This window comes from Myripristis murdjan, chromosome 21 (genome assembly GCF_902150065.1).
Source record: "Myripristis murdjan chromosome 21, fMyrMur1.1, whole genome shotgun sequence".
Classification (NCBI taxonomy): domain Eukaryota; kingdom Metazoa; phylum Chordata; class Actinopteri; order Holocentriformes; family Holocentridae; genus Myripristis; species Myripristis murdjan.
Window position 1 is genome coordinate 23723227 of NC_044000.1, and position 11774 is coordinate 23735000.

At 42.4% G+C, this 11774-nt stretch overlaps 1 protein-coding gene across 1 annotated transcript in view; it reads right to left on the minus strand.

The window, feature by feature from the left end:
• plcl1 (phospholipase C like 1) overlaps positions 1-11774 on the minus strand; it is a 77760-nt gene that overhangs the window by 20040 nt on the left and 45946 nt on the right. The window contains exons 2-4 of the mRNA XM_030081020.1: positions 3089-3163; positions 2667-2954; positions 784-1074 (exon numbers count right to left, since the gene is read on the minus strand). Coding sequence (XP_029936880.1) covers positions 784-1074; positions 2667-2954; positions 3089-3163 — 654 coding nt within the window. The remainder of the gene's footprint in view (positions 1-783; positions 1075-2666; positions 2955-3088; positions 3164-11774) is intronic.

Below are 11774 nucleotides of genomic sequence, written 5' to 3' on the forward strand. Positions count from 1 at the left end.
TCAAAATTTTTCAGTAATCGGTACTGTAATTTTGATGTACTTGACGGATGATTTGAAAACCAGTCAGACTCCGCCTCACTGTTTGACGGACAGCAGAACAAAAGCGAGTGGGTGGACCAACGTTTTCCGTAACATAGTTATAATTTTCATTTCCCTTTTCACCGGGGTTGTATATAATTTAGTTTTGGAGAAAGACAAACAATAAGATGTAGTGTGTTGCTCTTACTTACCTGACTTAAAGACTGTGGAGTAAATAAATCTATATTGGTTTATCACTAATATAACTGGTCTAATACCTTTGGACTGACTTTTCCATAAGACTTTTTATTGCTATGTAGCACAACCTTTACAGAACATTGGCAAATGCCATATCTACCCTTTTGTGCTATTTGTCAGTACACATTTAAATTAAAAAGAAAGACCTTCAATTCTGAGTCAGTTCCATTTTTTTTCAAGCTATACAGTGATGCAAACACACTTGACCTAAAAACTGAGGTACAAAATAAACTATGAAGGTGAACCAATACACCCCCGTCCCTGCTCGTCTTTCATTACAACTCTTCATTTTAAAAATACCACAGCGGCAAACAGAGGAGTAAAACATCTTTTTGCTCAGCCAACGCAGGGAAGAGGTGCATTTGTGTAATTGCAGTGCTGCTGCCACGTTCATTTCCAAATGAAGCATGAACGAGGCACGACAGCTCACATAACTACTTAGTGATTCAGACGTCAAACACAACCCCATCACCCCTGCCCTGCGCTCCCCCCCCCCTGCACCCTCACCTTGGCCTCCTTGATGCCAGGGCACAGTTTGCAGATGGTGGCCACCGCCACGTCCTCTGGCACGATGCCGTAGCCGTCCTCATCCACCTGGGCGAACTCGGCGGCCAGCCACTCGCTCCTCATCTTGCTTCCCGGGCTGCCCTCCACCGCCAGGCCCCCTCCCTCGCTCAGCCCTCCTCCGCCGCCGCCTCCTCCAGCACCGCCGATGACCGAGGGGTGGGCGATCAGGTAGCGCAGGCCTGTCACCCAGATGTTGGCCACATCCGCTGACAGTGCAACCAGGTCCAGAGACTAGAGAGCGAATGAAGAACAGTGGATGAATGAGGGGATGGATAGACACATGATTGGACAGACTATTCACTTTCTGTGTTTATAAGGTGTGGCATGTAGCATGTTTAAATTCATTGTTTCCCAAATGAGCCCAAGTATGTTTATGGTCGCCCAGGTATATTTCCACCCACTGTAACGATTACACGCATTTTATTCAGCTTCATGAGAAAACACCACTATCTACTTGTCAGTTCCAAGAAAACTATGTGCCTTGTTTCCAATTTGGCAGACAGGTGGACTCCAGGCTGAGGTCGATTCCTGCCCAAATCCCTTTTTTTTTCACTAACTTTGAAAAAAACAAAGTGGAAGTCAGCAATTATTCACCCCAATGCCTTGTTTATTCATTGCTAAACTAATTCTTTACATAACGACAGCAATCAGGTTGCAGTTGTAGACTGATAAACATGGCATTTAAGTGAAAAAAAAAATGCTAACTTCCACTTTATACTTAATAAGTGCAGTTTGACTCTGCTTTGAGGTCTTAGAGATACTTAACAATCCTACAGCTGCTCACAATTTTCTTTGTACTCAAACTGTATACACAAAGCAGGGAAATGTTCATACGTTACGATGAGTATGCCCTTTTTTGTGCGCCAGAATCCAAGATGCTACTTCAACATTTCAGATAATAGCAGTTCAGATCTAATAAATAATAAAACCACACCCTGCAAGTTTATTTCAGACCTGTGGGAACACTGAAATATTGATCAGTCATGATGAAATTAATTGTGATACCTCAGTGTGACTACCAGGGAATTTATACAATTAGTAGCCTCTAGCGTTTCTCAAAACTGTGACCATGAGGTCCTTTTCAATAAACTTCAAAGCCTCCTGTCATGAAGACATGTTCTGTCGACCCACTACATGTGCATCTGTTCTGAAGAGCAAAAACAGTAAAAGACAAAAATAGACAGTGGAAGACAGATGGAAAAATCACGCTACCTGCCATTGCCAGAAACTCTGAAAGCACTGTTTGTGCCAGAAGGAAAGTGCCCTCTTCCTGTGTTGTGCCATTAAGCAATCTCGCTTTGTGCTGCAAACCAATCCGGAAGATTTCACAGTGAAATGCTACCAGGTGGCTCGCAGTTTTGTGAGCCAAGTGGCACATAAATGCAATATAAAGATTTGTATTGGCTGCCAAAGGTCTTTACATTGGTTTGGTTTGTACAATTGTCAGGGGGCCACCAGGAATTTTGGGCCCCATGAAAAAAAAAAAAATATATATATATAGGGCCCTTGCCCTTTCAGGCAAGGGCCCTTGGAATCGTCCTAACTTTTCCCCCATATACGGCGCCCCTGACAATTGTCTCAAAATGACCGTGATAATGATTTACTGATCTTGTAATTTTATGTATTGCACCTTCAGTCATTCTGGTATTCTACTGTGGTCTTCACGTCACAAACAGACATGAGGTTAAAAGCAACTAAATATGTTTTTTACTTTTATGATTCCCTTGTATATACACATCTGAACAGCGAGGAGTGTTTGGATGTGGATATGACGTCAATAAAATCCATGTGACTTTATTAAAACCATCGATTTCCCTGCCCACCTGGTAGTCATCCCCATGTATAATGGAGAAGGCGGCTTCCTCGGCGAGGTGGTCCGACAGAGGCCCGTTGTGGAGGAAGGTCTCAGTGCTCTTCCCGGTGCGGACTTCCCGGATGCTGGACATGTCCAGCCGAGCCCGGTCCCCGTCCTTCTTTGACGGCTCCCAGCGCAGGCAGCTGAGGTCCGGGTCCAGGGTGTAGAAACGGCAGTAAACCCTGGAGTTGGGCCGAACCTTCTTCAGTTCACATCCGCCCTGCATGAACGCCAGGCAGTCCGCTGCACTGCTCACCTAGTGGTGAAAGTCAGCAAGACCTTTATTGTTCACTACTGTAAAGGGCCCACACATAAAAACCATTATGCAAAATGTTTTGTACTACATCTGAGGGATTTAGGTCCCAGAAGAGGATCTGCTGCAAATCGTACCTTCTTCTCGGAGGGCATGCTGCTGAAGGACACTGTCTTCTTCCTGCCTCCGCCCACCTTCTGCACTGAGGGATCCTGGGAAAATGCACCGACAGATGGCCGTGAGGTCAAAATGACAAGCTCATTTCATAAATCAGATGTTTTCTCCTATTTCTCCCATTATGTTGGTCATAAAATCAGATTTAAGGAACCGTCACAAACTTTCAATCACGCCTTTAGCTGCTAACTAAAGTAATAAAAAGCTATTCCATTCAACTTGATTGTCTAGAGGCAGCTGTGCCATGAACAGCACACTTGGCTAAAAGACAGAAACCCAAGCATAGTTAAAGTTTCTAGTAAGGTTTGGTTTTACAAGTTGTGTTTCAAACCAGTGTTTCAAACGAGCATGTCCTTTCTCAGAGGAGGGTCGTGGTTTCGGACGGATCAAATGAGGAAACCACTGTCAATATTTCCCTCAAGAGATTATATAAGTTATTTTGGCTCTCCTATCTCCCGCCCTGCCAGACACTTGAAATAACTGCTCTTCACCGAGTGATTGTTTTAATTTTGACTCGTCGTCTGAAGCTTGGCGGTGAAATTGATTGTGCCGCTTATTTTCCTCTGGTAATTTAGCACCAATCACAGCATTGACCACCAGCTGCCTGCAGACTAAACTCTCTCTCTCTCTCTCTCTCTCTCTCTTTGTCTCACACACTCTCAGAGCTTTATTTTCTGACTGAGCACACACACACATCTTGAATGCCCCCGGTAAGCTGTTTGCGTCTTTCCTCTGGGTACCTCCGGCTAACAACAGACTGATTGGCAGCTCGCTGTTCAGCCCTGCGTATTGGGCAAATGTCAAGGTTAGGTAACTTCCATTAGCACTACAGCATGGGATTTTCATCGAGGTCACCCATAACAGAAGCCCTCATTGATCAGATCACAGTTCTCAGTTAGTACAGATTGAGGGTTAGGAGGTCAACAGTCCTGTGGATCATGGGATTCCTATGGGATTCCTGCAGGACGGGAGCCAATTTCACCATCCAGCGGGAGCAGGCGGGATGGGAATCCATACGTAGAGTTTATATGGGTTTATAATAGATTTCTCCGTGCAAACTAGATTGTGTAGGGCTAAAACGATTCCTCAAGGAACTATTACAAACAATCCTTGAATCAGACTCCCTGCCTCAAAGCTTCATTTTCATCTGCAGAACTGCATACAGCAGACTGTCAAGGAACTACCAACCGGCGGGCCTTCAACCATGAGAGGGTACGATCTACAGTGGAGAGTGAAATCCAGAAAAGGGCCGGTACCATGGCACCATCACCAGGTTTAGCAGGATGCACCTGCTGGCCAAATACTGTGAATGAAACTCTGTCCAGTGGAGCAAAAAGTAAACTAAGTAAGAGATGGCAAGAACAACAAATCAAAATAATTGCTTTACCTAATGGGTAGACTACCTCCCCCAATACAAAACACAAGATGGGAACAGGATGGGACGGGAGCCATTCCTCCAGAATTGAGACGAGATAGGAGTTAAAATCCACTCCTGCGTCACCAACAGCAGGGGAGTTTTGAATCACCATTTCTTCATGTAATTATTCATTTGTTTTTGCATGAAATGAAAAACACCACATGGACACGCTGACATGTTTAAAGACTTGATTTTCATCTTTGAGTTGTTCCTCTGCAGCAAGAGAAAGCACCAAGAAGCTTTCCTTATATTCGACATTCTGGGCTAATAAACAAATTCTGATTTATTTATTAAGGGGGGGAAAAAAAGGTGAAACATCACACAAGGTGTTCAAAACACGTTGGGCCCTACTCAGCAAAAGCAAGAGTTCCTGTTATGCAGCAACGGAAAAAGGAAAACCATTAAGAATTTAAAAGACAGACTTTTCAAAAGAGACAGATATTTAAAAGAAAGAAACAGGACGAAAGATTAGAAAGGAATTCACAAAGAACAAAGAGCTTCACAGGTGATCCTAGAGATAAGTGAGCACTTAAATAGCATTATTTTCTATTACATTCTGTTATATTCTTTTCAGCCCTTGCTATATCTCCACCAACAATCTCAGAGAGCCAGGGCGAGGAGACGTGTGATGGAAATGCAGCCAGATTTGTACTTTTCGGTTTTGGGCTTTGTGTCCTGACATAGCCCTTGAACGCACCATCCAGCGCGCGCAGTGAAAACCCACTTGACATTGCCGTGTCATTTCTGAATGAAGGGATGTTGTAACATTGGAAAAATGAGTTTTTATTTGGTCACGACCCAGCCAGCGCTCGCATGCCAACATATTTTGCGGTAGTGGTCGGAGATTAGGGATTTGCAGAACCACACAACAAAGCCGACCCCTTTAATCTCACGATGTACACATGGATGGATAGTGACATACATTTCCTGTACTGTCAACAAATGGCCAGTGTAGTATGCATTATGTAAACACCGGCTGTGCTTTCAGAATGGCATGTTGTTGTGGAGGAGAGCCAAGCTGTAAACTATTCTACTTTTGGCAACAATAACTCAATAAGTACGTTTATTATCAAAATTGTAAACCGTTTTTTTTTTTTTTTTTTCCAAGAGTTGCAGTAAAAAAGCAGCACTGGAGAGGCGTGTGTGAAACTGCAAACTGTACATCCCTGTGTTTGCGTGACCTGGTGTGAGTGTGTGTGTGTGTGTGTGTTAAGGGCTGTGTGACAAGCAAGAAGTAGTGATAACCTGGCATTGGTGATAAAAAATTAAAAATAAGTCGGGGAGCATGGAGGACAACCTGAGCTTGTGGCGGCAGAGCTCTTCACAAACTTCTGCCTTCTTTAAAACTCATGATCAACAACCAAGCATTAAAGCTAAATAATAATAATAATAAAAAATAATAAAAAAAAAAACTCATACAGCAGTTATTTTGACATGATATCGTGGATGCAATATGATTCACAATTTTTGGGGGAACAATCGCTTTCGCATCATGATTTTAATTTTCACTGAAAATGATATTAACATGATGCTGATGATGTGATTTTTGACATTAACGTTTTGGGCTCACCAGCCACGGTGGCTTGCTGTTTTCCAAAGTTACCAGCCACTCAGCATTTTCACCAGCCGAAATCCGCCACCCCACAACAAGTAATACAGAGGAAACCACTTATAGTGATCAAAAAGCTTTAGACAGAATTATTCCTGTACAAATGCTGTTTAGAGAAAACTCACTTATTGTAATTGCCAAAGTGTTGTCAAGGTGGTTAGTGAGAGTATTTGGAGTGTTTGGTGGGCGGATGATAATGTCAAGCTCCGGTCTGGAGGATACAATTTGTAGGTCAGGGCATCTCTGTAGTGCCACAACATTTCATTTAAAAGGCTATTTTGTCACATTTTACCTTTATCAAAAAAAAAACAAAAAAAAAAAAAAACTGCAGCTCCTGCAATGCGGATACTACACTTGGACATGTTCCGATCTCCATATCAGTTTTATTAAATATTCAGCCAATCATGTACTCTATTGTCAATGCTATTTTTATGTGGTGAGTGAAGTTTCCTTGTAATTGGCTTGTAATTTAATGTCACAATGAACTAAAAAATGACTTTTGCTCTTGTTTGCCTTGTTTGTATGCTTATATAAAGACGTGGACGTTGACAAAAAATTAAACCAATTTCTATTAAAAAAAACAAACAAACAAACAAAAAACTTATAAACAACTGAAACAATTGAACAATTGAACAATTGAAATTTAAATCCACTTAGAATTAGTTTTGTTTATGCAGTCTCTGAAACATGTACATAAGAAAACTTGATCTACCATTCATCAGTATAACCATTTATTTGTTATCTTTCTGTTTAGAGTATATTAAAAAAAAATCTCTTTTGTCTGTTGAAAATGATTTAGTTTGTTATGTTTATTTTATTGTGATATGATATCTAAGATGTGTGACTTTGTTCTGATGTGTCTTTAATTAAAATAACAATAATGATAATAATAAGGATAAACCAATAAAAACAAAGCATATTTAAACAATCACTCTCCTCCAATCCAAGAAAACTGTCTCTCTTTCCCGAAATGATCATCCATTGGTTTTCAACAACAACAACAATGACCTGTTTTTCCGGTTCCAACAGGAAATGCATCAAATCTAGGAAGCGAGAGCCTCTCAAAATGCCCTTTCATTGTGACTTTAAGACACGCTTTAACCCTCTCAACACACACAGGTTGGAGTCAACGGTGAAAAACGCTGCCTCATCCCATTCACTAAAGATAAAATACGAGCGTGCATCGATTTTCCAATATCCTCGCTCCTCCCAGCAGGCAGAGAGACAGACACAGGCACAGAGGTCAGAGTTTCCCATAGAGCCCGCTGCCTGTTTGTCTTTATTCACATAACTGTCCCACAAAATGGCTTTTTATTAAGTTGGCGGGCTTGGTCAGCGAGGCGGCCGGACACACAGGCTTAGTGAAAGCAGGTCAGCGGGTATTTAGGTGGACGGGGCAGGGCGGGGGAGGCCGTGGACTCTCCCTCGCTGCGCCAGCGGTGTGTCTTTCGGGTGGCAGGGACATTTGGGAACACTGGCGTCACCGCGGCTGCCGTTGCCGACCCACCATGTGCACGAGTGTGTGTGTCTGTTGCATGCCTCCTCTGTCACTTTGACATCCCGTTGCCCTCCAGGAAACCATGGCCTCGTCACCGTGAAGCTTTTAATGCTGTGCTCTGTTTGGCCCAAAAGGACATCTATCGGTTATAATCCCCAGCCCGCATTAAGCTCCGTCTCTCTCTCTGTCTCTGTCTCTCTCTCTCTCTCTCTCTGCGGTTTGTTTTATTTCTATGGTCTCTTTAGCTCTGATTTCACCGTTCCCTCCATCACTGAGTTGCTGCCAGGGATGAATCTCAGCACAGATGGAGAGATGGTGGAGAGCAAATGGGATCAAAAGCTGGAGGGAACAGAGAGGAGAAGCAAAGGAAGGGAGGGAAGTCAGATAAGACAGATACAAGAACAGGGTGAAAATGAAAGGGCATCCTAAAGTAGAGAGGCAAAAAAAAAAAAAAAAGAAGAGGAAGAGATTGAGAGAGGAAAAATGGAAAGGAAATAAAACAAAGCAGAGCGAATGACTTTAAAATTGGTCATAAAGACAGAAAGAGAAGGATTGAGACGGAGCAAACCAAATGAAAGAATAAATTTGCCAGGCAGATGAAAGGATTGAGATGCGAGTGGGGAAGAGAGGCCAGGAAAGAGAGAGGAGTGAAAGTATAATAAATGGCTACAGAACAATAGTTCATTGTGGTGAAACAGCGAATGAGGCGTTTGCAGCAGCTGGCTCTTCACCAGGTCTATGGGCGCTACTCAAGGTATTACACCGAGCCAGGGCGAGCCACATAATAAATACATTGTTAGCACAAAGGAAGGGAGGGTGTGATTAAATAAGTATGATTTAATTAGCAGATAACAATAAGCTTGCGCCTGGTTCTGCATAAGTAGCACGTGCTGATGCTGATTTATGTGGATTTTAAGGCGGATTTTTAAGGAGGGAGGAGTGATGTGTTGTTTTGACGGTGTGGTCATTTCACGTATTTTTTATTTTTTTTTGGGAGATCAGGCTGTCTGATCTGTCACGTGGTAGAAGAGGCTTGTTGTGCTGGAGTCTGTCACGGGAACCGGTCTGCGGTGTGTACTCTGCAAAGCACCGTTTTCTGGTCGGTGTCAGATTTCTTACATCCAAACCACAACAGAAGTACCACCCTTCTTAGGTACAAGCTCCTCATCTTGTCCCGATCGAGTCCTGTTCTGTATCGGAGCGTTACGGAGCGGCAGTCAGTGTTGCTCTCGCCCGTGTTTGTTTGTTATCGAAGCCCACGTGTAGCAATGGTGCATTCAAGACATTCAAGCCGACTAGGAGCAACAGTGATGGAAACAATAGACAAAAATCTCTACTGACAGACATTTTTCCCTTGTGCCACACTTACCAAAGTATCATCAGCCCTACATGCAATTAAAATGTTTAGCATCTGACATTCAAGACAACAACGGCTTAACGTAATATACAGAGCAATTAGTGAATGGAATGCATTACCTAATCGTATAAAACAAGAAAATAGCAAAAATAGGTTTAAATTCTTACTTAAAACAATACCTTCTGTCAGAGAATGATACATAAATACTAATTATGTTCATTTTCTCCGGGTTAGTGCTTGTGTAGGCCTTCATGCCAGTTTGGTAGGTGTGTGTTTGACTGAGATTGAAGTATATATATATATATATATATATTATATATTCTGATGTATTAAAATATGAGCTACATGTTTGAGATTTGTGTCACTTTACCCAATGGAGGTATAATATTTTTGGTGACCTATCTAGGGTACTGGCAATTATGCCTGTATGTAATTTCAGTGAAACTCAATGTTTGGAGCTTGTCCTGTCTAATTGTGTTGAACAGTTGTCCTGTTTTGTGGTTTGGATGTTTGTCTATTTATCGTATTTTTTTTTTTTCTTTAAACTGTGTTGCGTCACATGTGATGTGATGTTCTATGTTGTATGTGTAATAATATGATTTTTAGTGATGAATGCGGACCCCAGGAAGAATAGCTATGTTTACATGCTAATGGGGATCCAAATAAACGTTGAAACCTTGAAACGGCATCGTATGAAAAGGTTTCTTTGATGGAGCTAAGGTGTTGAAAAAAGTATCATTTGTGAATCAGGGTTGAACAAGGGCTGGTACTGAAGCTGGCAGCAGTGATGAGCCGTACTAAAGGATGTGACTAATTTACTTGCATTAGTCAACTGGCTGCAAGTCATGCCCCCCGAAAGCAAAAAAGAAAGAAAAAAAAAGCTGTAGTCCAAAATTAATGGTGTGCTATTATAAGTTAAGGAAAGGTTAAGGGCTAAAATGTGTCCAAGCTGTCTCTTCCCCAAACCACAGCCATGAGCCAGCAGCCTCCTCCAACATGTCAGCTCATGCTGCACACACACACACACACACACACACACACACACACACACACACACACACACACACACACACTCAGCACTGACTGGAGCTGAACTTCACATGGCCTAAATGAGTAAATGAACCATGACTGGGAGAGTAAATTTAGAACTGACATAATACATAGGCTACACACACACATACATACACACACACACATGCACACAGTCACTCCCCAATCCCTATACTGTGACCTCACCCTGCCTGTTTCCATCCAATGACCAGCATATTAACCCATTTGCTCCACACATAAACATAGCACACCTTCACAAGCTCTCTCTCTCTCTCTCTCTCTCTCACACACACACAAACACACACACACACCCTTCTCCCAGTGCCCTCTGAACACCTGGCAGTAGCAGTAATCCAGCCCCATGCCGCCTCCCCCAACCAGCTCTGATCCCAGGATCTGGCTAATGATCCCTCAGCACATCCGCAGTAGATTACCACAATAGATTACTGCAGTGGATTACCGCCGTGCTGCCGGCATCCACAGTCCTACGGCCACTAATCCACAGCAAATGGGAGCCCACTGTGTATCACTGTCAGCACGGCGGCCCAAGATGCACACACACACACACACACAAAAAGTAATTCTGGATCAGAGCATACTGCTAATGGCAGCTGCTGTCATCAGGCTGAAATGGAATTAGGCTGAAATAATCACACCTACAGTTTTTTAGTCTGAACCAGAGTTGAAAAGTTTATTTCGTGTATTTGGTTAATTCCGGTTCAACGAGGGCCTGTGAACAGAACTTAAACGGGCTCAAAAGTGCCTCGGTTCCTGGACAGATGTTTGGCAGCTGATCACCCGGTGAGTTTAGAGCTCACAGCGCAGAATCAATTCAAAACAAATCTGATTCAAACTTGTTGACTAAGGTCATACTCACACATGCTGTTTTTTTGTTGTTTCAGCTGCCGATGTCAATTTTTTAAGGGGAAAAAAACACCAAAAAAGTTGATGTCAGAGATCTCTTGGCATCTTTTTTAGAGCGCCCGCTCTCTGACTATTTAACAGTAGACTACATGTAAAAAAAAAAAAAAAAAAAAAAGAATAATAATAATAGATCGTAGCAGTTAAAAAAAAAAAAAAACACAATGTGTGAACCCAACTTATTTAGGATCTTTGCTGTAGTTTCCCTCTTTGGCATTCATACCGAGTGAGACCACATGAGGAACCTGATGAGCATCAGCATGAGCATCAGTCCAGTTTGACCTTTGCCCTCGCTTCTTTTTGTTCGGCTAGGTTTTCCATGTTAACTGTTGGCCGACAAACATCATCAACCTTCCTCCTACCAATAAACCCTTACATGTTAAGGTGGTGTCCTAACTGATTATGTCCTTACTCCTAAGAAATCGCAGTAATCCTTTCTTTTTTTTGTTGTTGTTGTTATTTGGTTCCATCCAAGCATGAATGGTGTTGTTTTCCTTTGGCCACGCGAGTAAACGCTACAGAGTTCAGTTTCAGCTGCTCTCAATATGCTTGGTGTGAATGCACTCCTACACGGGACGGGGTACGACCAAACCCTCTGTTGTGACATGTACACAGAAACACTAATAGTGCACTAACCCACCACTGGCATCACTGTAGAGCTGAAACAGTTAGTCAATTAATCTACAGAAAATTAATGGATCAATCATTTTAGACATATATCAAGTAAAAATCCCAAACATTTGCTGATTCCAGCCTCACTAAGATTGCTAACTTGCTATTATAAAATTACTACTTTG